We start from the raw sequence: 27,855 nt of genomic DNA on the forward strand, positions 1-27,855 counted from the left end.
AGAGTATGTGTGTGTGTGTGTATGTGTGTGTGCGTGTCTGTATCTGGGCATGTGTGAGAATGAATGATTGTGCATAGTGGTGTGGATCTAAACCCGAGTTTAGGTTTAGGTTCAGACTCGAGTCCAGAGGTTTAGGTTCAGGTCCGGACTTGAAAGTCCGGACCTGAACAATAATTTTGGAATATTTTTTCGTGTTACATGTAAAATTGCATATTGGCAGATATTTAACATGTAATTTGAAAACTTTATATACGGAATTATATACAGTCAGTAATTAACACAAAAGTTCAGTTATAAACACAAAAACAGCAATGTTTTAATATTTTTCTAGTGCAAATTTCACGATTTAAGGAAGGTTTAAGATGGTTTAAAACAAAAAGGAGTGTATGAGTGAGAGAATTTTTTTTCAAGTCCGGACTTGTTTCCAGACGTTTAGGTTTTTTGGACTTGAACCTGAACGTTTTACAAGTCCGGAACCGGTCCGGCCGGACCGATCCACACCACTAATTGTGTATGTGTGTGAGAGTGTGTGTGTGTGTGTGTGCGTGGCTGTATCTGTGTATGTGTATGTGTGAGAATGTATGATTGCATACATTGTATGTCTGTGTGTTTGAGAGTGTGTGTGTGCGTGTGTGTGAGTGTGAGTGAGTGAGTGACAAAGCTGAAGTTTGAATACTACCAGTAGCATCATGATCACTACATATAATACGATAATCAATGTTCAAACTGTGTATCTGATACATACATATGTACACGTACCTCTCCTCCTGTAACCTGTCCAGGTCGGACCTCAGCATCTTCAGCAGGTTCTCTCCCTCTTCATTCTCCCTCTCCCGTCGGTTCATCGTCATCTCGTACCTGGCGATCTGCTCCTCTAACCGCCTCTCTATCTTGCTCTTTTCCTCTTGCACCTGTTTCAGTGGTCGTAACACATCGTTAGGTACATGTATATTAGGCATATGTATATTATACTTGTACCAAATCTTCTGCCATAAGATCAACTGATCAGCTCAAACCATATAATACACTCATCACATCTATCTGTTTGCTCTGTTTGCTTCTAAACAGAACATTGTTGCGCCAGGTTCTGAACTGGATACTGTGTTTACTATGACATCATAGGTGGAAATTAACTTGATTACCTGGCAGCAGGAACCATTGACAAGAACTTACTTAGATTTGATATATGATATGTTAAATGTTCCATAATATCAGAAGGTTGTAAATTTTGCATTGAATAATACCATAGTTCACTGTAATCAAGAACTGTTAGTGATATTGGTGTTATAACCACTTTGAAGACACCATGTAGTAGAGGATTGCATGATAAAATAGGGGAATTGGCCTTTGCCCAAGTCACTCACCTTTGGCTACTACCGGTAGTAATCTAAGAAAGGCATGACATCAGGTACTAATATTAGTTAAATGGGCATACTTTTCATACTCTGGAAACATGTGTAATACATGTATGCCAATTTCATTGTTTGTTAACGCTAAATTTTCTACTTATTTACAACAGTAGCTAAGGCCACACCAATTTAATTTCTTGGTTAACAGATTTTTAAAAAAAATGCTAGATTGGAAAAGCAACATGAAAACAGAATCTCAGAGGAAACTTTGGTGCACACAGTTTCAGGGAGTGAACAGGGTCAGGTGCAAGTTTTCACCCCAGCCTTCTTTTTTAATGATGTCCTAATGTGCTAAAATTTAAAAAAAAATCTGTTAACCAAGAAGTTAAATTGGTGTGGCCTAATTAGTATGAAGATAACACCAACCTGTGCAACCAACATTTCCTGCTCTTGGAGTTTCTTGTTCTGAGCTTCCTTCTCAGCTTTCAGGTCCTCCAACTCTGCTGAAAAATCACCGACTGCAGCATCAAACTCCTGTCTCAGTTCCTGTCTCCTCCGCTGCTCTTCCTCAACTTCTCCTTGTAATCTATCCTTTTCCTTGTCAGCTTCACTCAAGATGTCTCTAAACTTCTCCTCTAACTCTGTTTCACGTACTTCTTTCACCCTCTCTGATGTGTCCCGCAAGGCTAAGTTCTCATCCCTCTCTTTTTGTAACCCTTCCTCCAGTTCAGTGCACCTATGTTTCATGGACTCCAGCTGGTCATTAAGAGTCTGATTTTCTGAAGTCTTATTGTCCAGTTCATTGCGCATCTTGTCCAATTCTTGTTGAAAGTGAGACTTTATGCGAGCTTTGTCTCCTTCATGATGCTCCTCAGCTGTCTTAAGTTCTGTCTTCAAGGTATCCATGTCCTTCTGCAGAATTCCTCTCAACTTTGTTATCTTGTCTTCCTTCTGTTTCTCGGCCTCATCTCCGAGCGTCTCCAGCTGGTTTCTCATGTCTTCTTCATATCTCTGTTTCAAGTCCTCCAACTCCTTTTCGTGAGACTGTGCCAGTTCTTTAAATTCCTCTTGAAGTTGCTGAAGGTTGTCTTTATAATTCTGCTCCAAGTCGAGTTGGGCGGTTTCTAACTGCTGTCTATGAGCTACGTTTAGCTCCTCTCTGACCTTGTCTACTTCTGAGGATACATGAGCGAGATGATCCTGTTTAAGGGAAGCCAGTTCCGCCTCGTGCATGGCTTGGAGGTCTGTTACTGCCCTCTGTTGGTCGACATCCCTCTCCTTGATTTGCCCTTCCAACATTGCAATCTCAGCAGCATGTTGCTCCTTTAGCTGAGTGTTGATTCTGTCTATCTCCAATTTGTGTTTTTCATCCATTTCTCTTGTAAGCTTCTCTAAATCAAGCATGCGCTGTGCTGAAGTATCTTCTGAAACACTTGATTTCAAATCCTCTATGTCAGCCTCATGTTTCATTCTTATCTCTGCAACTTCCTTTTCCTGCAGATCCCTAAGATGTGCCATGGCCTGTTCTTGGTCTTCTTGAAGTCGTGTTAGCTCTGTCTGTTGTTTTTGTGTTAACTCATTTATGTTATCATGATGCTGCTTTTTTAGATCTGTAGTTAAAACATCAAATTCTTCCCGTAATGTTTTCTTTACGTCTGCGATTTCTCTTTGGTGTTGCTGTTCAAGAAGGTCCAAAGCGTCAGCTCCATCCTTCAGCTTTTGTTGAGCATCTTCAAGCTGAGTTCTCAGGTCTGCCACCTCGATAGTATGTCTGACAACAACCTCAGCCAAAACCTGCTCGTGTCGGCTTTTGCAGAATTCTTCAACCTCCTTGACAGACTTCTCCTTATCCTCTATCAATACATTTTTCTCCTGCTCCAATCTTTTAATGTCCTTCTGAAGTTTACCTTTCCAGACTTCCAACTCTGCGTCTTTCTCCAGGTTAATTCTGACTATTTCATTTTCGATATGTTTCTGAGCTCTGGCCAGTGCCTCTTCGTGCTCGGTCTGTTGTTGCTCCAGCCCGAGTTCCCGATCTTTGGCCAGCTCCTGAGCGAAAGCTGCCTTCTGGGACTTCATTTCAGCGACATATTTTTCCTCCAGATCTCGTTCTAGGCACTCTTGCGCCTCTTGGTGTTTCATCTCTAGTTCCTTCTGTAGTTCCTCCATATCCTGCTCTGACTGTTTGGCAGCTTCTAAAGCACAATCCATTCTCAGTCGAACTGTCTCCTGCCTATGCTCTTCTATCAATTTCTCCTTAATTTCATCCATCTCCTTTAAATGTGCTTCCTGAAGCTCCTCAACTTCCTTCTTATATTGGTCGGTTAACTGGATTCTCAGATTTTCCAAATCAGTTTCTGCCTTCCTCTCCATTTCTTCTTGCAATCTTGTTATTTCCTGCTGGTGTGTCACTGACATGTCAGAACGAGTCTTTTCCATGAGATCATTGTAGTGTTCTTCTAGTTCGTCCTCGACTTCCTTCCTGTACTGTATCAGGTCTACTTCTGGCTGAACCAGGGATGTCGGAGAGGGACATGGGGAACTGTCGTCAGACAACAGCGTAGTCAAAGTGTAGGCTGACGAAGGCATTCTGTAAGCGTTGCTCTCCTCCACCTCTACCTCTACAGCCGTTTCTTCGTAATGCTTCTTAACCTTTGAGATTTCCAGAGCGAAGTCTTCCTCCTGTTCCCGACACCTTTTCTCGAAGTACGCCCTCATCTGCTCCATCTCCTCCAGGTGCGTGCGCTGCAGCTGTGCCTCCAGGTTGGCCGAGTCCTTCTGTAGTTTGGTGAGTTCTTCCCGGTGGTCTGTGTTAATCTGCTGGATCTCCTGACTGTGCTGCTGGGTGATCTGTTCCTGCCACTGCAGCAGCTCTGTCCTGACCTGCACCAGCTCAGCGTACTCGGTCTGGATGTCAGCATGCAGCTTCATCAGCTCCTGCTGGTGCTGTAGCTCCAACTTCTTCCTCATCACTGGAACATACATGGAAAGCCAAAATCAATATTGAAGAAAAATGCTCTAAAATTTCAATTCAAGATTTTATGGTTAATAATCACCCAAGATTTTTCATGAAATCTAAACTTTGTAGATGGTAATTGGAATATAACTTATGGTCAACTTTTTTCTATGCATTGTTTTAACTTTCATATCCACTTAATGAAATCGGTATTAATGTGTACATGTATATTCAATATTCTTTCCTTAGTGTTCAGATTTAGTTTTAATGCGAAAAATGTGTATATAATAATTCCATATGAAAAGAACAAAGCCCATAAAAACATTTAAGTGTGGAAACATGAAGAACTAAAAGATGTTTTCTACCGGTACATGACTGTGGAATACTACATACTACTGACATGACTGTGGGATACTACTGACATGACTGTGGAATAGCCAACTTTACCTTCTGTTTGTTCGAGCAGAATCTCCTGCTGCCTCAGCACCCCCTCCATAGCTGACTGATGTTCATCCTTGGCCTGCTGGAGTCTCTCCTTCTCCTGAAGAGCATCACTCTCCTTGGCCCTTAACTCCTCCTGGTGCCTCACTTCCATGTCCTGTCGGAGAGATGCCAGCTTGTCCAACGCAAGCCTGTCCAACTCTTCTGTTGCTTTCTGCCAAAGGTGTACAGGGGAGAAAACTATTTTAACACCAATGAAGAAAACTAGGGCCACCTACATGTGTTTGTAATTTTACTCAACAGAATATAATGATGTCTACTTAGATACAATTCTCTAAGTAACATTTGGGTAAATGGTGAATAAATCGGAATAAAGGTCACAATATCTGTTTTTAGTATGGCGTCTGTGTAGCACAGTGGCAGAGCATCCGGCTATGAACCAATAAGACCCAGGTTCAATCCCCAGTGGAGTACCCAGACATGTCCGGACATGCACCCCTTGGGAAAGGCACTTTTCACACATTTCCCATGTCCTAAGCCCAGCAGTAGGGTTTGGGTTGGCATTAGGAAGGGCATCCAGCCGTAAAAACTCTTGCTACAAAAAAGGACTTGCACTTGATGAGGAGTTCTGGGGCTTCCCCATCAATGTGCAAGCACGTCTAACCCCCAGATGATGGGGAACAAAAGACGTTAAATTGGATGGAGAGATAGAGAGAGAGTATAAATTGGGATCTTTTACACTTGGTAAAGGGTATTTTTTCACAGTGTCCAGCCCTTCTCCTTGCATGAGGCACCTCCTCCAACACACTGGCCCCCATTTTATGTACCTTCCGAAAGACAAGTGCAGCCCCAACCGAGACGTCCTGACCCAGGATTGAACCTTGGTCTCCCAGTTACCAACTTGTTGGAACCAGGAGCTCAACTGTAGACCTGCTACCAGTATAAATGAGTTGCAGGAACATTCCCTGTACATATCTCTGCCAAACAGCAAATCTCCTCTGAAGTACAGGGAGCAGTGTGACTGGAGGTACATGTACCTGGATGCTGGCCTGATGCTCTGATGTCAGCTGCTTCTTCAGCCTGTCCAGGAGCTGCTTTGAGGTCTCCTCTGTATAAACTATGTACATGTATATAAGAAAATTAGAGAAAATGTCATGTCACACACAATGTATGCTCCACACAATTACTAGAAAAAGGTTTTCTTGACAGTCACACAAACAAACTAATATCAACAGTTACTGTTCAAAGGTGAATCAGAGGAAAACGTTCTGAATCCAAAAACATAATTGTACTGGCAACTTGACATTGAACTTGGACTAGACAGTAGTACTCTCACCTCTCAAATAGAAGTACCCCCTGGAATATAAGTACCCCCGGAAAAATCTTCAAAATCTAATATAAGTACCCCCTGAAATAAAAGCACCCCCCGGAAAATTTCAAAATTGACGATCGAGGTAAACTGTGTCCACACGACTGTCCGAGGGAAATAAGATAATAGCAGGTAGGTTGCATCTATTCAATTATGCCTGAGGACCATACCTATTAAGTATATGGATATTGAACAGAATAACTGCACGCTTGTTCAAATGATGATGATCTGCTTGCCACTTCGATAAAATAAAATAGTAATGTTGAAAATTTGGGCATAGGTTCCCCGCTATGACCCCTAACCGGGGGCCACAGTGCTTCAAATTCAACAAGTGAAAATGTACATGATACAGTGTATAAATTACAATATTATGCATTTTCTACTTGGAACTTGCAGCAAGTGATCAAGGAAAATGGTTGTACATGAATTTCATTATCTTTTATCATTACTGACATATAATCAAAATCATCAGATAGCTAAATTGTTCCTAATCATATTTTCTAAAGACATTACCCCCCCCCCCCCCCAAATATGAACACCAAAAAAAGGGCAATGTCCATAAACTTTTGCTCCATAGCGGCGAGAACAAAGTTTTTGTGAGACGCTCGGATTTCGAGTTCCCGCGGTTAAGCCCACAATATTGAACAGAGCTCGACTGTAAAAGTAGCACAGCGTCTCAGGCCGCACAAACGAAGAAATTACCGATTACATGTTGACAATAGAAATGGCCCTTTACTGCAAAATTTGGAAAATCTTACGGTTATTCTAAAATACAAACCCTCCTAAAATATAGATAGAATTCTGTTTCTATCGTTGCCGCAAACTATAACATTTTCCACCCGTTTACGGTATCATTTGAAAGATCGTAATCTGCACTATGCAATATGCTGCTAGTTTTACTGTCACCACGCCTGATGGTGCCGCCATGTTTCGATGGCAAAACATGCTGTTGTTTACCGCTCGTTTTGTGCCGTTCTTAGATTTTGCGGCCTCATAACACATTTCACAAGGGAAGTTAAGTTATAATTGTTGTTTTTTCGTGTAATGTATCTTCTGTGAACGAATTATTCTTCCGCCGCGCTGCCGATAGTGGTCATCGAATTCTTCCCTGTGCAAGTCTACTACTCGACACGTTTTTTGATCAGCGTGCCACAAGTTTGGTTTACGATGTAAACAGAGACTTGTCAAAGTCATTTACATGAAAATTGTATTTTGAAATGTCAGTGTTGGTCTTATTTTCCCCCAATAACAACGTTAACTTTGTAACGTCATAGCGAGATCGACCGATATGTTATGAGTGCCGCAAGGATTTCACAAAGGCTGCCGCCGGTGATAGCGGTGGGGAAATCAACGCCGCTAGGCCGAAAAATAGCGAATTACTAGCAAAAATACCGGGGAAATGTGAGCAGAAAAACCCAAAATTTAGATTTTAGAGGGATTTCTGGTTAGCAAAATCCCAACTTTTGAAAAAATAATAAACGTACCGTCTAAAATAAGAAAGTACCGAGCGGATGTTTAGGCGAAAAAAAATAAACGTACCGGTACGTTTATTTGAGCGGTGAGAGTAGTATTATGTAGTATCAATATTCTGATAACCCCCGAGTACCCTCGCGATAAATTACAGCCAGGTGTAACATATTGTCTCCTGGACAAACCACGGGACAACCTTCCACTGGGGGGATGTTAGGAAATCATTGGTTGGGCTTAACAATTTTGCAATGTGTTTCTGGATACAAATTTGGTTGATTTTGTATTGATAAGGCTACAACATCTTAATTTCTTGGTTAACAAATTTAAAAAAAAATGCTAGATTGGAAAATCAACATGATAACAGAATCGCAGAGGAAAGTTTGTACTTTGGTGCAAACAGTTTCAGGGAGTGAATAGGGTCAGGTGCAAGTTTTGACCCCAGCCTTCTGCTTTAATAATGTCCTTGTGCTAAAATTTAAAAAACATCTGTTAACCAAGAAATCAAATTAGTTTGGCCTAAAATGTGGTCTTTAAATAACACCCACTTTTGGGGTTGAGTCCTGTAACAATGTATGGCATACAATTGCATAAAGCACACATAATACACGTGACCCACCTGTGTGCTCCTTTAGCTGCTGCTGATGCTCCATCTCCAGCTGCTGTACCTGTGCTGTCCACTTGGCCTCCAGCTGCTGTGCCTGCTGTTCCAGCTCCAGCTGGTGTGTCTGGACCAGGCTGGCCTCCAGCTGAGCCAGTGTCTGCGCCTTCTCCTGTCTGGCCTCGGCTAACAAGATCTCCATCTCCCCCGCATGGAGCTGATCAGACTGAACTTTCTGAGCTTCAAGGCACTGCTGCAGCGTTTCCTGTTGAGAAGACATGTAACCTCCATTAACATTAATCTGCCAGGTTACATCAATCTGTCACTTTGAAACAGTGGGTTTGAGAGATATCTAGTGCAGCACAACCCAGGGATGCACAGTTTAGATATACAGGATTGCATTCCACTAGGGGACGTTTGGTTGGAGATCTGTTTGGATGTATCTTTTCAGGGTGGCAGAATTACATCAAGTATATGTACCCTGGTTTGTAGGTGTTAAATGTTAAGTTTTGAAGACACTGCTCATCTCTTAAGAGGTTACTCAAACCTATTTACCACCAACCTACTAAACCAACTTTTTAATGTCTGCAATAAAAGTTTCTAAATCAATATATAAAATATTTCAGGATATGTATCATACTCGGTCTTCACAGTCCTTTGAGTGGCCTGCACCATAGAATTATTCTTTCTGTTTGCATCATTGTTTATACATCATGTTGTACATTGTTACTGAACGCTATGATGCCCCTACGGCTGACTAAGCTATAGGAGAGAGTGAGTGTACATAAATACATGAAATTGTGTGTATAGAGTAAACTAATTGTACCTCTGCCTCCATTGCAAACTGCTTTAACTCCTCTTCATGCACAAAGTTCAGCTTCTGCTGCATCAGATCAAAAGCGTTCTGGTGGCGCACGTCCAGGTCCTCCCGTACTGCCTGTAGGGTCCTGCTGTACTGTAGCTTCAGGTCCTCTATCTCACGCTCTCTGTACAGGGGAGGGAGGCTTTGATACAACTTGTCTGAGCTTAGCACTATCATAATTATGCTACGTTTCTGTATTAATTGGAGAAAAGTAATTCTTGAACTAGAAAGGCCGTCATTTGCCCCTGAGCAAATACAGCATGTTTCGCCCATACTCCTCCTCATGCAAGTAGTGGGCTGTCCCAAAATAACACCTGGGCAAATTGAAATATAAACTACATGTAGAAATGCAACATTTGCGAGAGCAACATACTTTGCCAATCTCCCTCTCCATGCATAAATTGACTGTTCCAAAATCACCCCTGCAAAAAAATTCTCTCTACTAAGTTCTGCGAGACGCCAAAAGCCTTCCGCATACAAAGGCTTGCATGTTTTCATGCAACATGACCTCAGGTAACCTGAAAAGAACACACCTTCTTTGGCTAGCAGCAAATGGAACGCGCGTAACCTAAGATAGAACACGGATTCTTTCGCCAGCAGCAAATGGAACGCGCGGAACCTTACTAGTAGATAGAACGTGGAACAGGGGTAGCACTTTTGACCATTTTTGGTCTGAAAATAGGCCCAAATATCCCAAAAATGAGGCATTTTGAAGTGATGTACACCATAATTGTGGTTGGAGTCCTGTACGGGCATGTTCAAGGCATGTTCAGGTTATTTGCTTGTAGTACCAGGACACAGGAGCCCAAAATGTAATTTTTGCCTAAAAATGCCCAAAAAAAACTCAATAAAAATAATTTTTAGGCCTGTTTCAAAAAAATGAAAAAATCACCTGAGGGTATTTGCCTTCTTTAACTTCATGCCAAATTTCAGGTTGGTTGGTCAGTGGTTGAGCCATACCTATGGGCTCAACATAAAAATGTGGGGTTGTGTGGCATAACGGCAGAGTTTTTGGCCCAGACCCCAGCGGTCCCGGGTTTGAATCCCCTGACACCACCGATCTTGTGCCCTTGGGAAAAAGGCACTTTACACGACTTTCCTCACCACCCAAGTGTAAAAACAGGTATAATATCTGTGTGGGTCACGACAACAGCAATAGCTGCCTGTGTCCCTCGTGTATTGCACTGTTGCAATTCTAATAAAATCAAAATCAAAAATTAAAATTAAAATGTTTTTTTACCGCAATACACCATCATTTGTTCAGATCCTTTTAGTGCCTAGTGGCACGTACATGTACATGTCGGGCACAAAGTTTCTCGCTGTTTCAGTAGCAGGGAATATTTCTACAAGGGAGGGTTGCTAACCCTTCCACCTCCAAAACACCAGACCCCCATTTACATTCTCTTCCTTCAGGTGCAGCCCCAACCGAGATGCCCTTCCCAGGGTTTGAACCGGGGTCTCCCAGATATATACAAACTAATTGGAACCAGGAGCTCAACTATGAGGTAGTGACCAGTTGAGCTACAGGGACATCCCTGTAAAAAACACAATAGTATACATTTAACTGTTGGTTTATTGACCTACATGATCTACAGTATGTGGTAACTTCCTTGTTTAACCTTCCTGCACATGGTCGTCAAACAAAACACCTTATCGGTGCACACACCAGTTCTTCCGCGACAGGGGTCCGTGGTAGTGCACGACAAAAAAGGGACGAAAGGGATTCAAGTGTCGAGGCTTGAATTCCGATTTCTCATAATTTGCTGCGAACTGACATTAAACACGACTGAAAAGCGTAAGAATCGGTGTGTTTTTGGTGAAAATTGATTTCGGACCCAAGCCTTATTTCCGGCCAACCGTCTGCGTTGAAGGCAAACTGCCCCTTTGACCCAGATTGACCTTTGTTGCGTTCTTTTGGCCGTGTTGCATTACCTCGGGCGTCAGGTTATTGTGAAAATCTCAGTGGTAGGATTTTCTTTATAATGGGCTTCATTATACCTTGGAGTTTTTTCTTTCTGACAAAAACTTTGTGATAAGTTTAGTTCCACGGGAAAATGCCCAATTTTGCGCCTCATTTTTGATGGGAAAATACTTTTTCCCTCTAATATGTACTAAAACTGCCGAGGTTGAAGAAACCGAAACTCAGGTTTTCTTGTAGCGAGAGGGATATCCTTCATTCCCATACACAGTTGTTTTGGCTCAGAAGTATTTCCTGGAAGAGACGGTCGCTAGACTTGAGGGTGTGCAAACTCGAAATCAAAAAAAAAAACTAGGGGGTGCCCCCTTATACTATAGAAGAAGGCTGAACGAAACTCACCTATCCTTCTCATGAACAGTCTTCACCACTTGAAGCTGCTGTAAACGGCTGTCCTCCAGCTCCTGCCGAAGTTTCTGCAGGCTGTGCTCACACTGTAACTGAACCTCAGCAAGCTGCAACACAAGTTACTCCCATATTACCTCTGTATGGTACAAATCTGTTTTACTTCTTTCTGGTCTCACATTCATATAACAGCATTCATATCAAGCAGCTAGAGCCCTAGCACTCCTCAAACAACTTTATGTACTTGACAACTTCGATATGCAAATTCAATCCCGATTTCAATTCTAATTTCATTCTATTATGTTTTACGTTATATTATTATTATAATGTTAAAGTTACATCATGGTTTCAATTGTTTTGTAATTATGATTTAATTTATGTAACTATATGTTATATGAATGATATATGATAGGTTTGGTATCAATTAGTGATTAGTGTTATTTTGTAACTTTGATTTAGTTTGGAGTTAATGACTTTTATTTGGGTTTTTCCCCCCAGGGCACATTGAAAATCGCCAGTAGGTGACATGCTTCCCCTGGTGAAATAGATACTAAACAAATATACAGGACTTCTGATGATTTTGACTTTCCTGCTTGTCTGCGTTTTGTTTTGTCAAATCTGCAATATTCAGTTTGCAACATACATGTAGTGTCTGCCTGACTTAACTTATGCTTTTACGAAAAGCAAATACATCATAAAACAATTTCCTGTCATGCGTGACATCTTCATTGTTAAGCAGATACATTTGTTATACTCACACATTTTCCTGCAATCTTTCAGCTAATGAGATTGAAATGGACTAATATTTCAAACCTGCCCTTATTCATTTTGTGAATTTTTCTTTTCAATCTTTCCTCCCATAGGACTAGTTTCAGATTCAGATTCAAAACCTGCCCGATTTCATGCTACCAAATAATACTTATCAATGTAAATTCTCTTAATTCTGCAACAACTCAGCACAATAGTCTTAAGCAGGACACAAAACGATTAGAAACAGCCATAGGAACAATAAAACAAGCAAGAGGCAAAAAACACAAATAGAAGCATCCTTTCACATCTCCTATGTTTATTGCCAAGTTATATCAGACGGATGTTTAACATGCATTTAGCCTGGTAACCACCTCACGGGATGGGCATAGTGTAGCCTGGTAACCACACTATCAGAAGCTCTCCCGTACCTCTACGGCACTGGGAGTGATGCCCGCCTGCCGAGGCAGTTTGAAAAGTGCAGACTGGGCCCGGTAACACACCCCTAAGCCGACCAGTGGAGAATGGCGACCAGGCTGGGCACCGGGGTGTTTTACAGGACCCAGTCCTACTAAGCTTAAGCCTTTTTTGGACAGCCTTCGCGTAGAGAGCAAACTGTAGTTGAAATCAAAACTTCCCCAGTGTGTGCTAATTGAGCTGAGCAGGGGGAACACTTCCAGCACCAAAGAGATACCGGGTAGGCCCTTGGGTGGTTACCAGGCTTGTGTGCATTACAATAAGTAAAATTAAATCAAAAAGCTCTGCCTGAGGGATGATGAAACACAAATTGAAAGCAAAATGTTTTGCTGCTTTTTAAAAATAAGTATTACGTTAAACACAAAATTTGGCTGCCTGGTTAAAACAACAACATGAAAACAGCATACACAGCGTCTCTTTGGTGTTTGTTCTAAACTAATGGTCTGTGCCATGTTCACATTATCAGCTGGACAGATGGACTATCTTATTATGACTGTCAATACAAATATGAGACTGAAAAACATGAATAAATTACTGTCTACTTAAATCAGAATAACAGAACTCTTTGCACACAACCAAGTGTTTTATTCACACCGTCTGTCACTTATCTACTACTTTTTAAGACTGCAGTCCCAAACGCGATGTTTGGGACCGCATCTGTAAGCAGCGACACCTAGCTGCAGTGCAAAGTGAACCAGTCAGCATTGCTCTGAGGAAGGTGACAGATGGTCACCGAAACGTTGAATACTCTACTTTGAAGAAGTAGACCATACAAGTAACTAGAGGCACAACGGCTGCCTGATGATCTGACAAGACCACTTACATGTAGGTTGTCAATTAAGTCACATGATGCACGCTAGCTATCATTAGTTATGTATAGAAAGCGTGATCGAAAGCGTGATTTGCATAAATATGTACAATATGCCGGAGGAAAATATCATCTCATAATGATATCATATTGCATTTCAAATAACTCAAACTTAACTATTAGTATCCAGCAAAATGACATCCTGATTTTCAGACTTGCTCCCGTAAAAGTACCGTAAACGTATTTGATTTCACAGTAGGGAGAAAATGGACTGTTCTCGGTGGTTTTTAGTTGTCGGTTGAAACAAGGGGGTAGATAGGCAGAAGGTAGAATGAGCATTTTCGCGGTGGTTTTAAGTTCACGGTAAAGAGTTTACAGCAAAAATCTTTTATTTCTGGGTGAGGCCAAAAACTTATTGATCACCCCTTGAATATATCTGGAGCATGTAACATTGCCTTCTTTGACCACTACACAGAAATTAAAAATGAAAATACTCAAGACAAGCTGACGGAAGACATTTTGTACTACATAAAAGCAAGATGCCCCAATGTCACTATATACATAACATCATCTAGAAACATCTACATTATAAACAGTACTGTATTTTCTTGCCCTCCCTGCAAGGGTCTTTGAAACTGAACAAATTGGCAACTTTCTAAAATGCTTGCATTTGTGAACTGTCTCACAGAACAAAGAACATATACGCACTTCACAGATATATAACACTGATAGAAAATATTTTCAAGACATCGGAGATGCTTTGAACACTGATAGAACATATCTTTAAGACATTGGAGAAGCTTACTAAGATAAATAGATTCTTGCACTCTTGGAGCTAAAGGTCACTTTGGTTAAGGTGATAAGACTATATCTCTTTTCATATGGAAGTAATAATTCTACATACTATACTAACAACTTTTTAGTTGTTTCAAATAGAATTGAACTGTAAGAAAGTTACATGGATTTTAAAATAGAATTCCTAATCATTAGTATTCTACAAAAGTGACTTTAGTTGTCATTTTATACTTTTGCTGTTGATATGTTAGATACCATATACTATGGTAAGATGGAGGGATGTAACTTATATCTCACATGAACATGTATCTTTGGAAAGTTGTAATAGTTATATTGCCATTTATAACTTCCAACAAAGTTAAGATTTCAACATAGTTTATTAAGTACACAACCTTATAATTCTCTCCACAGAGATTCTAACAACCTGTCCTGGTGTCTTCATCAGTGTAAAATAGACTCCTCCTATCATTGCAAAGTGTAATAATCCTGACAAACATGCGTTCTCGAATTCTTCTCCTCCCTGCTTTGTTCCGAAGTGGCAAGAATGCGGTCCCAAACGTGACTATCCCCCCCTCGCCTCTACTCATGACTGGGGTAGACAGAAAGGTTGTCGAAACGTCTGTAGAGAAACGCCAAATAACAGTTACTCAAGCAACTGGATAAAATTTGGAATAGTCAGTGATCATGACTGGACGAAGGACAGGATCTGCCAGCTTAAAAGCCAAAACTCTGAATTGATATTTGTAGAGAAAGTAATAGGGTTGTGTACCTAAGAAAACTATGTTGAAATGATTTACCAACCTGATAAAACTATTTTCAAACATTAAGATTTATGTTGCAGGAAAATGTGCCGAGGTCAATGTATCTAGTTGGCCGTTATCTATGTTAAATCGGTAGTTAAGGATGGAGTGTATTATGGAGACACTTGTAAGGTTGTCAGAAAAGGTTATTTCAACATTTTCTACGCAACATAGTTGTATGCAAAGTCACTCTGCACAACAGAAAACCTTATCAATTCAATCCCTTAGTCCTCAAGCCTTTTTTGTAGAAATAATTTTTTTCAAATTATAGTGACTCAAGAAAAAATGGTACCTAGTAGTAACTGGTGAACAGAAAATTCTCAATAGAGCCAAGACAAAATCATTACTCTAAAATCACCTTTCAAAGTTGATATTAAGTCTATCGTGACATCTTCAAATGGTCTACTATCTGTTACTCTATTGAGGAAAAATATTCATTTTACATTATATCAAAGCTGTTCAGTGTGTTTGTTTTTTTCTTAAGGTAAAAAAAGTAGTCCCATTATCAGCTTTTGTGAGGTCGTAGGGGCAGTGTGTCAAGAGCACAGTATTGGAAGGCGGAGCCCATCACTCTCCTTCCACCGCCTTTTACCTCCCAAACCAAAGTCAGGTACCCATTTTTACACCTGGGTTGAGTAAGGAAAGTCTTGTCAAGTGCCTTTTCCAAGGGCACAACATCGGTGGCAATTATCCGAGGACTCAAACTCTTTTTTTCCCAAGGAATTGAATTGAAAGGGCGTACTCACAGCAAACAGAAATCTACAAAGAAGTTTAAGAAGACCACACCTGCTGCTGGTGTTGTTTCTTCAGCACGGACACCGCAGCTGTGTGTCCGTCTCTCAGCCGCTTCTCACGGACACCGAAGTCTTGGTCCAGGTCTCGTCGTAAGCGCTCGATGGCATCTTTATGCCTGTTGTCCATCTCCACACGCATGAGTTGGATCCTCTTAATGTTACTTTCTTCTGTACTGGAGTGGACTTTCTGTATGTGAGTAGAGAACTGACTCTTCAGCTGGGCCTCACGGTCACGGTACTCAAGCTGCTTTTCCTGGAGAGAAACAACAAATTTTTGTCATGGACCAATGACTTCTTCATTATCCTAATATACAGGGATAGAAATACTGGGTGTATGACTGTGCACTTTGTTCAAAATTTCAAAGTTAGCTATAAGATTACAGATTGAAGCTCTTATAGACAGGCAGTATGTTTTGCCGACATTCTACATGTACTTTATTCTATGTTGTGCACCCAAAAGTCTTTCTGTGCGCCTTTATTCTATTTCAGTTGAGTGCACCAGTGCACCTATTCTCAAAAATGAATTTTGAGCCCTGTTTTTAAGTATTTTGCTAGAGAGCAGAGAATATAGGTTTACTTAATATACAGGACTTACATGTACACTACATACTGAGACATTCCCAGCAACTTCAAAAGTATCCAGAAAACCTCAATCTGATATCCATGTCTCACCTTGAGATCTGCCTGCCACTTCCTGATCTCCACATCTTTAATCCTCATCTCCTGGACCAACAACTCCTTCTCTGCTGCAAGCTGCGCCTCTTTGTCATGGAGACGTTCTTCTATCTCCCGCAACTGTCCCTCAAGCTCACGTTTCTACAGCACAGATGGGTACATCTCAGTTAGACAATCAGTACATACATGTACCTGTGTTTTTAACCTCCCCCAGTATCGTACTACTTATGCACTCTCGACCTGGTATCTGTTCTGCCATTTTTTGCAATTTATGGCACATATTTTTTCATTGTGCAGCTTCTTTGTACAATTTACAGTTTGGTTAAAAACTTTTTTGGGGAACAGACTAAAATTGAAGTGTACGCAGATGTCATCCATATAATGGAGTCAGCATGGCATATGCAAAGTCAGCCCAGTAAACAGAAAGAAGTGATAGTACTAGTAATTTTCCCTTTACCTGTTTGGCCAGCTCCTGCTCCAGCTTATTCTTCTCCTCCAGAACTGCCTCCAGCCTTCTCTGTTCGTGGACCTGCTGCTCCAGCCTCCTCCTCTCCTCCTGCAGGCCTCTCTCCAGCTCAGCCTTCTCCTGCAGCTTTGTTCTCAGCAGCTCTTTCTCCTTTTGGAGATTCTCCTCCAGTGCGTTTTTCTCCATCAGGATGTTTGGGAGGGAGTTCTGTTGTTCCTTCTGTGTCTCCAGCTGCCTCAGGAGCTCATCTCTCTGGGCCTGCAGGGCTGACAGCTGGCGACCAAACACCTGGAAGGGAACATTCACAGTCAGGAACAACCCGCATTTTCTTACCTTCGCCGAGAAGGTTATGTTTTGCACAGCGTTCGTGTGTGTGTGTCTGTCTGTAAAAAGTACAGGGCTCGAAATTCATTTTTGGAAATAGGCACACTGGTGCACCCAACCCAAAAAATTAGGTGCACAGAAAGAATATTGGGTGCACCACATAGAATAAAATTGAGTGTCAGAAAAACATAATTACAAATTTTAACGCTCTTAAATACTTCAATCTGTAATTCTATAGCTAACTTTAAAATTTCAAAAAAGTGATACATTAAATAAAAAGGTTATATTACTTTTTCTGATATTTATATTTCATGAATATTCTGTATACTTAGTGTACAATAGTACCCTTATCCTATAGCCTACAAAAATATCTAGGTGCATGCACCCATAGTCAAAAATTAGGTGCACACAGGTGCACATACACCCACTACATGCATAAAGTTAGGATATACAGAAATTATAGATTGTTGCTAGAGTTAGGCAATGTAAACAAAGATGGTGACCTGGATAGGACAGAATACATTAGACCCCATAATTTTGTCACTGTTTCTCTGAGGTGTCAAATTTCTTAATTGTTTAAGTGTAGAGCATCAAAAAATTGCATTGGTCAGATCGAGCAAGTATAGGAGGACATCCACTTGCCCAATCAGCAATTTCACTTACCCAGGGTAATCAAGCGAATAGATTTGTCTAACCCTGGAACACAGATAGCATGACCTTCCAACTGTATTATGGAAACACTCTCACTCTTACTCTCTTACTTCAGGGTTTTGGTGTAAAACTTGGTTTTCAAGATCTTTCCTTAGTCACTGATGAAAGATAGCGGATGCTGTCTGAAACATCTGACTGTTTCAAAATTTCATCTAGACTTGCTCGAGAAACTATTTTTAGTGTATCTTATTACCTGGATGTTTAATCTTCATCAACGTACTCTAACGTTTCTGTAGCACAAGAATGATGATGTCCTACCTGCTGCACCTCTGCACTGACGGAGTCTGAAGTCTGCATGCGACTTTGGAAAGTCTGTACCAGGTCTTCCTGCTGACGCAGCTGCTGCTGCACGGTTTCCTTGTCCTGCTGCAGCTGGGCTGTCCTTTCCTGCAGGGACACAACATGGCATGTCACACAGGGACACAACATGGCATGTCACACAGGGACACAACATGGCATGTCACACAGGGACACAACATGGCATGTCACACAGGGGCACAACATGGCATGTCACACAGGGACACAACATGGCATGTCACACAGGGGCACAACATGGCATGTCACACAGGGACACAACATGGCATGTCACACAGGGACACAACATGGCATGTCACACAGGGACACAACATGGCATGTCACACAGGGGCACAACATGGCATGTCACACAGGGACACAACATGGCATGTCACACAGGGACACAACATGGCATGTCACACAGGGACACAACATGGCATGTCACACAGGGACACAACATGGCATGTCACACAGGGACACAACATGGCATGTCACACAGGGACACAACATGGCATGTCACACAAGAAGACTGTAAGTTATGGTCCCCAACCAAAGTTTGTGGATGCTTCCTGAAACGTATCACTGTTTCCAAATCTATCCAGTTGCTTGAGTAATTAATTGTTTTTTCTTGTTTTTTATTACCTGGATGTCTAACTTGGACCTTTATGAAAAGCAGCCTTGATGGCCGAATAGAGCAATGTTTTAGTGTAAATAAAGGCACAAAGAAACAAACAAACAACCTTCATCAACGTATTGCAATTGTCACAGCTTCATGTATATAATTGAACCTTTTCTGTTCACTTCATGTTACCACTACAGTACTGTACTCAAACTAACAACACATACATATGTACACGTACTTTGGCCAATCCTGGTCCAGATAATAGTTGATGCTGTATAATGCAACTGCTGCCTAGTCCAGGCTCAAGCTAACGGGTCAAGTTGCCAATACAATTACGTTCTTGGATTCAAAAAAATATTATAAGCTGAAGCAGAACACTCTTCTCTGTGCTTGTGTATGGCTTTAACAATATATTAGTCCCAGATAGCATATGAAAAGGACAGAAATGAATTTCGAAATACTGATTCTTAGAGAAGTTGTAGTTTGCAATATTACCTTGAGCAGTGCTACCAGCTGGTTCTTCTCCTGTAGAAGCCCCTGCTCCCTCTCCTCCCTCCTGGACAGTTCCTCCTGCAGCTGGACCACCCTGCTCTGTACCTGTCCTGGCTCCGAAACACCGCTCCCCTTCCTCTCATACTCTAACGCTTCTTTAAGTAGTTTGTTTTCCTTAGAATATATATCTTGTGTCTCCCTTAATTCTTTCTTCACCTGTTCTAGTTCTTTGAGAAGGCTGTCAGATTGTGGCTGACCAAATGTTTCGTCATCAGTTGATGTGTCGTGGTGTGCCTGGCTACTTGACGCTGCACGAAGGATTTCTATGTCCTGTTTCATATTTTGTAATTCAGCATCCTTGGAAGTAATCTCTTCCCTTAACTCCGACTGTTCTGCTTCTATGGACTTTAATTCCTTCTTCATAGATTCCAGAGTTTCTGTCAACGTTCCCTTTTCCTCCTGCTCATTTTGTAATGCTTTTCTTAGATCTTGGTTTTCCTTAAAGATTCGGTCGAAGTCGCTGTCGGAACCGTTTTGTCGTGTCACTTGAAGAGCCTGCTCACTTTCTGCTGCCAGCTGTTGCAGACGTGCTATTTGATCCTGTAGGGTGTTCTTCTCCAGCTCAAACGAGTTCATTTGGTTCATGGCCTTCTCCTCGAGAACGACTTTACTCTGCCTCTCTGAGTCCAGAGCTTGCTTGAGGGAATCCAGCTGTTCTTCCTGTTCCTTGAGTTGTTCCTTTAAGTCCTGGACCTCCTGGGCTAGTTCTGAGTTGTTCTGTTCTGGATGACCAGTCAATGTTGATGGGTCATCTCCACTTGGGCCAAACTCACTTGCAGCTGCAGGTACTTTTGCTGCTTGTAGCTCACTAACCCTTTCCTCTAGAACCTGTTTAGCTTGAAGCAACTGCGTGCACTCAGCCTGCATCTCCTCCAAGTTGACCTGGTAATTCCTCTCCGTGAACGAGAAGGTTTGTCTCTGCTCTTGCAGTTCTCTCTCGAGGTCTGAGATTTTCTGAGACGTGTTTTGCCCCTCCTCGTCTCCAGCTTCAAGTTGCTGCTTGAGGGATTCGTTCTCGGCAATGATCTTATCTTTGGCATTGGCAACTTTGAGAAGCTCTTCTTGCATCTCTTCCAGGTCATGATGGGACTGATCTATCTGTTCTAAGAGCGCGTCACGTGCCTCAGACAAGTCTCTGTTTTCTTGCTGCAGTGAGGACAACAACTCAGACACCTCTGGCGCTGTTTCTTCAGTAATGTGAAGTGATTCTATCGAATATTGCTTTCTCTGTTCAACAAGATCCCTCTTGTGTGTTTCTTCCATCTCCGCACGAGCTTGTTGTAGTTGTTCGACAAATTCTCGATCTTTCTTCGCTTTAATCGATTCCACCTTCTGCTGGAATGTTGCCTCCAGATTGTCCTTGAAAACTTTCATTTTGTTTTCGTGCTCGTAGATCATTTCTGATCTCAACCGTGTCATCTCTGCATGGTGCGACTGTTGGAGACTTTCTTTGTCAAACTGTGCCTCTTCGAGTTCCGCCCTCACCTCTTTGAGCTGCCCTTTGACCTTCTCTAGCTCATCTTGAAGCTTGACGTCTGAATCAGGCACTTTTTGGACAGACGAACTCTCCAATGCAGCAACAGACTCTTTGTTTTGGGTTCTAAGATGAACATTTTCTTCTGAAACAGCATGCAGCTGCTGTGATAGTTCATTAATCTTCAACTGACTTTCTTCCTCTCTTCTCTTCAGCTGTTCATTATCTGCGGCAGAAGATTTTGCCAGCTCATCCAAATGTTGTATCTTTGAATCGTACTCCCGTTTCAACTCCGTCACAACGTTCAGGTATGCAGCAGAATCTTCTGTCGCAGCCGTTAGTCTTGAGACCTCTTGAGTTAGTGATTGGACGAGCTCATTCTGCTCTGACCACTGCTGTTCCATCTCATCACGCTTGGCAGTCGCTGTAGCCAGCTCCTGACGGAGTTCTTCCATTTGTTCGTGTTCCTGATGTTTGAGTGCTTCGTTTTCCAGCCGAAGTTTCTCATTCTGGATCTGATATTGCTCTTTAAGGGTTTCCTTCATCTCCTGAATCTGCGTACCGTGGAGCTCTTCTAGCTCCGCCCGCTGTGACTCCAGGGCTCGCACATTCACCTCCCCCCTCTCTCTTCCCTCCGAACCGTGCAACCTCTTCTGGAGTTCTTCAACAGTCTGCATCAGGGCACGAATCTCTTCAGACGACTGTTGCTTGAGTAGTTCCATTTGCTGCTTGACTGTTTCCACTGATGTTAATTCCTCCCGTAGGTTCAGCAACTCCTCTGACTGACGGGCTGCTTTCTGAGCTAGCGCAGTCAAAGCCGATTCTTTCTGCTCGAGGAAGTCCATTTTGTCCCTCATCGCTGCGTCTCCCTGCTGTAACATGACGTCCTTCTGATGTATCAGTGTCTCCTTCTCCAGCAGGATTCTGTCCTGTTCTTGTACTTTGTACTGTAGTGTGATGACCTGCTGTTGTGTGGCAAACAGATCCTCCACTGACATGCCCTGCTGGCCTGTCTGACTCTTCAACATTTCCCCTGCCTGGAACAAACCCACATGTACACATTGTCATTTAGTTCTCGGGACCAAACAAGAAATCAGCATCAAATTAGAGGAAACTAACATCGTATTATGCCACACAAATTAGTTAACAATGACTCCAACGCATGTACTTCAATAAGAAGACTGTACAACGTATTTTGCTTGGTAGAAGTGGTGTCTTGAAATAAAACAAGACAACCAGCTGTAGTACCCTACCCCTACAGTTGAAAAGAAAATATGTGGCGTTTCTTGGTTGACCCCTTCATTTTCTGATTCTGGCATAGTCCATTCTGCTTGAACCTCCCGCCCGTAAAAATATACCCTGCTACAGAAACAGCAAGGGAACTGGCTGACCTATGTGCCACTAGGCACTACACGGTGAACAAACAACAACTGTATCGCCTGCCCTGTACCTGTTGCAGCTGCAGCTGTAAAGTCTGGATCTGTTGGGTGAGTTGTGCCACCTGCTGCCCAGCTTCCTGCTGTACCGAGTCTCGCTCCTGTACCGTGATCTGGAGATTGACGGACAGCTGGTTGATGATGTCATCTCTCTGAGTAATGGCCTGCTGGAACTCCTGCAGCTGAAGACAGAATAGATTACTTGATTATGTACACTTGGAACCACTCGAAGTAAGTCTATATCACTTAAAGTTTTACACATTGATGTTTAGAATGTTTCCAATTCCTCTTGGACAATCACAAGGAACGATTTATGTAAGGCATTTGGGGTTTAGAGGCAAAAGATATCAACTTTTTGTTGCCCTTTGCATTAAGATTTGGCGCACAAAAAACAAATCATAAACTTTTGCAGTCTTAAGGATTTCACACCAGTTCAATGCAATGTTCAAGTCAGAATTTGTCCATACTTTCTCTTTGTATTCTGCAACACTGGTCTTCTGCGAGGTCACTTCAACCGTCTTTTCAATTCCACTTTGGTCTGCCTACAAAAACAACAAAAAACAAAAACAAATAAATCACTGATAAAAGCAAAGCAGGTTGTCCTCTACTGAGGCAAAACATAATGCTTGTTTTAACTTTGTCTTTTGCAGTGGTGCTCCACAAAAATCTGCAAAAGTTTCAGTTAAACTTTCTTGAGAAACTCTACTGAAGGCACTTGACGTCTCGCATAACTTGTAACACTTTCTGGAAAATCTTGCTGGATGTACTCGAATTTGCAGGGATCTCTCATAACTGTTCCACACTTTGAAAGACCTTGGTACGCATGTCCCAAGTTGTATTGTAAAACGCAAGCAGCTTAAAGCTGAATTGCAGTTGCTCATAAATGCATTTATGTTTAAAATGTGAAATCCCAGCCTTTGCAGCTGTAAAGCTTGAATACTTATTTTTGTTCCAGATTGAGGGTTTCCGGAAAAGGTGAGTTAGGCAGGGTGGGTTGGGCTACCTTAGTAGGTCTAATATTCTTTCTGGGCCCCAAGGTTAGGTATGGGGGTTTGGCCTCTAAAGGAAATTCCATTAGAGGCCAAACTCCCATGCATAGCCTTGGGTCCCAGAAAGTAGCCTGCACAGCCTAGCCCACCTTTTCTGGAAACCCCAGATTGAATCAAAATCAAAACATATTATTGCCATGTCTGCCTTCATACCTGTGCATCTCCCTGGTGATGACCCTGTGCTTTGAGCTTCTCACAGTCCTGCGTCAGTGCCTCCAGCGCTGCCTGCTTCCCGTACAGTTTCTCCTCCAGGGCGTGGATCTGAGCTTTAGCCTGCTTCAGTTCCACACGGGCCACGTCGAGCGCAACACTGTCCTCACCCTCCTGTACGTACACAGAAACCATGGGAAATATGGAACTGTGAAAACAAGCAAATAGAAAACACCATATACAATATCTCCCTATGAATTAGTAGCCTCGTCCATTGTCTCTGTCATGTTTGGATTATGAGTAGTTCTACCAGCTATGACCAGCCACTTCCTGAATCTGTTGTTTACAAATCTAGCACTGTTATGCTTAATCTTCAATACATTTAGGGAACAATTAACCATCAAGAATATAATACATTGGATACAGCTAACAATTTTCCCTTATGAGTACAGCAAGAATGCGTACCACAACTTTTCGCCTAAGTTTTCAAAAGCTCAGCACCAAAACCCCCGCTTGGTCCCTCCACTCCCTTGCCAGTACCATCACCCTAAAATAACATCGTGGCTAGAATCCTGCCCCTGGGCCTAACTTCTTTCACAATCTGACACAAAGCGATCATCACATTTACCATGGTGCAATAAACAAAATCAGCCAACAAAACATGCTGTACATATGTCCTACCTCAGACAGCTCCTCAGCACTGGTGGACTGTTGATCACTCTGTGGGCGGAAAAACACATGACTGAATGTGGACTTAACATGACACACCTGTGATACACTTATATCTTAGATAACACTGGTTACTGGTGGATTATGTAACAGTAGATGCCAATGCAGACCAGATGCAGGGTTCCAAATTCATTTTGGGGAAAAGTTCCACTGGTGCACCTCACCTACAAATTTAGGAGCACAGAATTACATTTGGATACACAATTTGGAGTGGAATGTCAGCAAAACCTAATCAAAATTATTGCGGCTCCTCTTCATAATCATAGCTTGCATTTGAACTTCTTTGTGTAACTTTATACAAGTAATAAGAAAGGTTTCATTATTGATACTGCAAAGTCAACTGATCAAGACTATGCTGTACACATTTGTGTACAACAGCACCTTTACGTACACAACCTATTAATATATATCTATTAGAGCAGGCGCACCAGTGCAGCCACAGTCAAAACTTCAAAGCTCCAATTTTGGGTAAACAAAAGTGCAAATGCACCCAGTATTTCGAGCCCTGAGATTATATGTAGATACTAGTACCAAATTTCCATATTGGAGTAAACATTTGTATGTGCGTATTTGAGTTGTATAAACTGTAGCTGACATGTTTCTTACATCATACGCAGACATGGATTCAGAGGAGTGGTAGGTCAGGTCCAAACTGCTGTTACTGGCTGTGCTGATGTCCAGGGACTCGGACTGAGACAGGTCCTCCGGGGAGCTCAGCTGAGTCCCACCTCCTCCTGATGCACCTGCCTCTTCTCTTTTCTTCCTCTTCTTCTTCTTCTTCGTGTCATCATCTTTAGCTGCCTTTTTCCTCCGGAACGCTGCAAGCTAGGTAAAAAAAGAGTGTAAACAAGGCAGTACATCAGATGATGGCAAATCTCACACTCTATTCATTCTTTTGGCAAGGTACATACTAAAGCCCCTGACCAAGGACATTTCAGTTAGAACAAGAGAGCACAAAATTGACAGCCCTCTGACTGTTCCTCTTTAATGAATGAATGAATGAATGAATGAATGATTTGACTCGCTAAATCCCGTTATGATCGATTGTTAGCAATCCGTGGCTACACGCCACAGATCACAATGTTTGCCACAGGTTTTTCCATGCAAATGAGCGATGTACGTCATTAACATATGACAGGTATTTTTATGGCTATGTTACATCCAGGGTGAACGTACGACGAGGTGCGCTGGGCCTGTTCACACCCAGATAACATTGTTATCATACGTCATTTTCGTACATCCAGAAAATTTCCCATATATCGGGCCAAAGTCGTCATCCTCTGGCCATGCCATGTTGAAATTGCCCACGAAAACAGAGACAACAGTGCGTGGTAGTGGGACTCATACATTAGTGAGTGTTTTCGACACTATGGTGTGAATTATTTTGTTCACACTTGTGGTGAACATAGGAACAAAGGAAAGGAATTCTGTGCTCTCCTTCTGATTGTAACCTCCTTGTCCAGATACAGACCACTTCCTTAGACTCTGAGAGTCAGAAACCACTCAGATGTGTTGAAGGAAGGGTCCCACGTTCTGACCGAGGCTTGGGACGGCCACTCTGTAGAGTCTACTGGTGCAGAGTCGAGGCTGCACATGAGTTATAGAGATAGATTTGATCCAACTCTCCTCCGACTTTACGTCCCACCCTAGAGGATGTCCCAACCATTTGTGACTATTGTGAGGTACTCATTTTCATCCAAAAGGGCCGATACTACAACACACTAGCCAATGAGAGACTGTGTCCAACATGTCACAATAGAATTGAGAAAGAATTCCACCTTATGAATAATAGATTAATGTCCGAGGTCTGATAAAGACAGACAAAATTTGTTACAGTCTATTGCATGTAAAACCGATACAAAATTACCATATACAAATATTGAGTTATTCAATATGACGTTTCATGCCCTGTTCATATTTGTATCTACCTACTAGTACTAGTATATGTACTAATAACAATGTAGGCCAATTTATATACAACTCTATAATGTTATATGCAAAAACGAGACAATGATACATTCCTGACGCAAGTATTATCTATAATAGACTATTACATGTATTCATTTACCTTGGCTTAAGTAAGTCTAACATGCTGTTTTAGAGTATTATGCTTATATTGTCTTTACTGTTATTCATAAAGTAGTTTGTTGTTTAAAATAGTTAACTGTTAAATATAGTTGAATGTACTTTGCCATACACAATTTGTACCTGTTACAATTGTCATGCAAATTAGTAAACATCTCTCTCAATTTTCAACTGAGACTTAAGCTACTAGTAGGGAAATACAATTTATGGAATAAGATGCACAACAAAATTCTCGGTCTTGCTAAGGCGTCCAACCCAGAAGGTTTCGATTCTAAGTCAACAACCCTCGCCTCAAGAACCAACTGGACGAAATTTAATAAACGTCTAGAGACACACCGGCGAGTGGTCCTGTAACAACCGGTAGCTAAACGAGTTGTCAAGGTGGGCGTGATTTCCGACTCAGAATACCCCCCCCCCCCGTAATGATCGCGGTTTAAGCACGGAATCTAAACATCATAAAACAGACGACTAAATATCTACTAGCCAGGTTCTACTGTAGAATTATACAATCATCTTGAAGCCTGGCTAAGTCGGGGAACTTTGTCAAACGATTTGTCTGCATGCTGCCGACACGAACACAGTACGGGAATTCTGTCAGACTGATTAAAAATGATACCTTCTCTTTTCCACTCTGCAGTTTTTTCTTGCGCTCCTCTTCATCCATGGTGTGAGAAAACAGAGACTATTGTAGCAGAACACAGGTATATTCAGGTAACACTGCAGTGGTAAACAGACAAAATGGCGTCCCGCCTCGGGACACGTCTTTGATGGTCTCGCATCGATGTTTTCATACAACCTCCAAGCAGATGTTAGGGTGGAACAGTATTACGTCTCATGGTTTTTCACTGCCATATACCATGGCCTCTGTCGGGAAATTTACGGACTACAGCTTAGGATAAATTTGGGATATATTTGTTGGCAAGATCTGTTGTCGTTTTCATGGAAACAAGCCTTAATGTAAAGTGCCCAAACAAGCCTTAATGTAAAGTGCCTAAAATATCATGGCTTCTGAAAGGGATTGGGGTAGTATAATATTGATCTAATATTTCAGTGTTAAAACAATGTTTTAGCAGAACGTAATGTACGTACCTATGTATTTATTACACTGGATAGGTATCATGTCGCTGTGGGCCTTCGTAGTTTTGAGGTCACGCAGATTCCAAGCAGATGTGGAGGGGGGTCCAAATCACCATGGGGGCCAAAAAAATATGGAACACGGTGTCACAGCGACCTGTCGAGCCCCCCTGAGAGAACCAAATAATTAGCGATTTCGCACACCTCCATCACAGTGCGGAAGGGACTATCCGTTTTACATAAAAACCAGAGTTCCACGACCTCATACCTTCGCCACATGATGTTAACCTTTTGGAGTGACATATCATAAATGTTTCTAATTTTATTATGCAAATGAGGTCCTTATTTGCATGAAGTATATCAGTTGATCATCTTCTCTAATCAAATACAAGCAGTACAAGTTGTTCAAAGTATGAACATATAATGTT

The 27,855-nt window shown here is 41.9% G+C and overlaps 1 protein-coding gene across 1 annotated transcript in view; it reads right to left on the bottom strand.

Annotated features, from left to right (window-relative positions):
• The window catches only part of LOC136447936 (pericentrin-like), a 70,414-nt gene extending 43,280 nt beyond the window's left edge, over nucleotides 1-27,134 (bottom strand). Inside the window, exons 1-18 of the mRNA XM_066447073.1 lie at nucleotides 26,970-27,134; nucleotides 24,875-25,093; nucleotides 24,221-24,259; nucleotides 23,543-23,713; nucleotides 22,808-22,882; nucleotides 22,355-22,522; nucleotides 19,374-21,941; nucleotides 18,221-18,349; nucleotides 16,919-17,215; nucleotides 16,459-16,602; nucleotides 15,779-16,039; nucleotides 11,363-11,475; nucleotides 9,010-9,169; nucleotides 8,202-8,448; nucleotides 5,784-5,863; nucleotides 4,753-4,960; nucleotides 1,776-4,321; nucleotides 760-911 (exon numbers count right to left, since the gene is read on the bottom strand). Of these exons, the coding sequence (XP_066303170.1) occupies nucleotides 760-911; nucleotides 1,776-4,321; nucleotides 4,753-4,960; nucleotides 5,784-5,863; nucleotides 8,202-8,448; nucleotides 9,010-9,169; nucleotides 11,363-11,475; nucleotides 15,779-16,039; nucleotides 16,459-16,602; nucleotides 16,919-17,215; nucleotides 18,221-18,349; nucleotides 19,374-21,941; nucleotides 22,355-22,522; nucleotides 22,808-22,882; nucleotides 23,543-23,713; nucleotides 24,221-24,259; nucleotides 24,875-25,093; nucleotides 26,970-27,017 (7,625 nt within the window). The 5' untranslated portion in view covers nucleotides 27,018-27,134. The remainder of the gene's footprint in view (nucleotides 1-759; nucleotides 912-1,775; nucleotides 4,322-4,752; nucleotides 4,961-5,783; nucleotides 5,864-8,201; nucleotides 8,449-9,009; nucleotides 9,170-11,362; nucleotides 11,476-15,778; nucleotides 16,040-16,458; nucleotides 16,603-16,918; nucleotides 17,216-18,220; nucleotides 18,350-19,373; nucleotides 21,942-22,354; nucleotides 22,523-22,807; nucleotides 22,883-23,542; nucleotides 23,714-24,220; nucleotides 24,260-24,874; nucleotides 25,094-26,969) is intronic.
• Nucleotides 27,135-27,855: the final 721 nt, after the last annotated feature.

The sequence above is a fragment of the Branchiostoma lanceolatum genome, chromosome 13, assembly GCF_035083965.1.
Source record: "Branchiostoma lanceolatum isolate klBraLanc5 chromosome 13, klBraLanc5.hap2, whole genome shotgun sequence".
Lineage (NCBI taxonomy): Eukaryota > Metazoa > Chordata > Leptocardii > Amphioxiformes > Branchiostomatidae > Branchiostoma > Branchiostoma lanceolatum.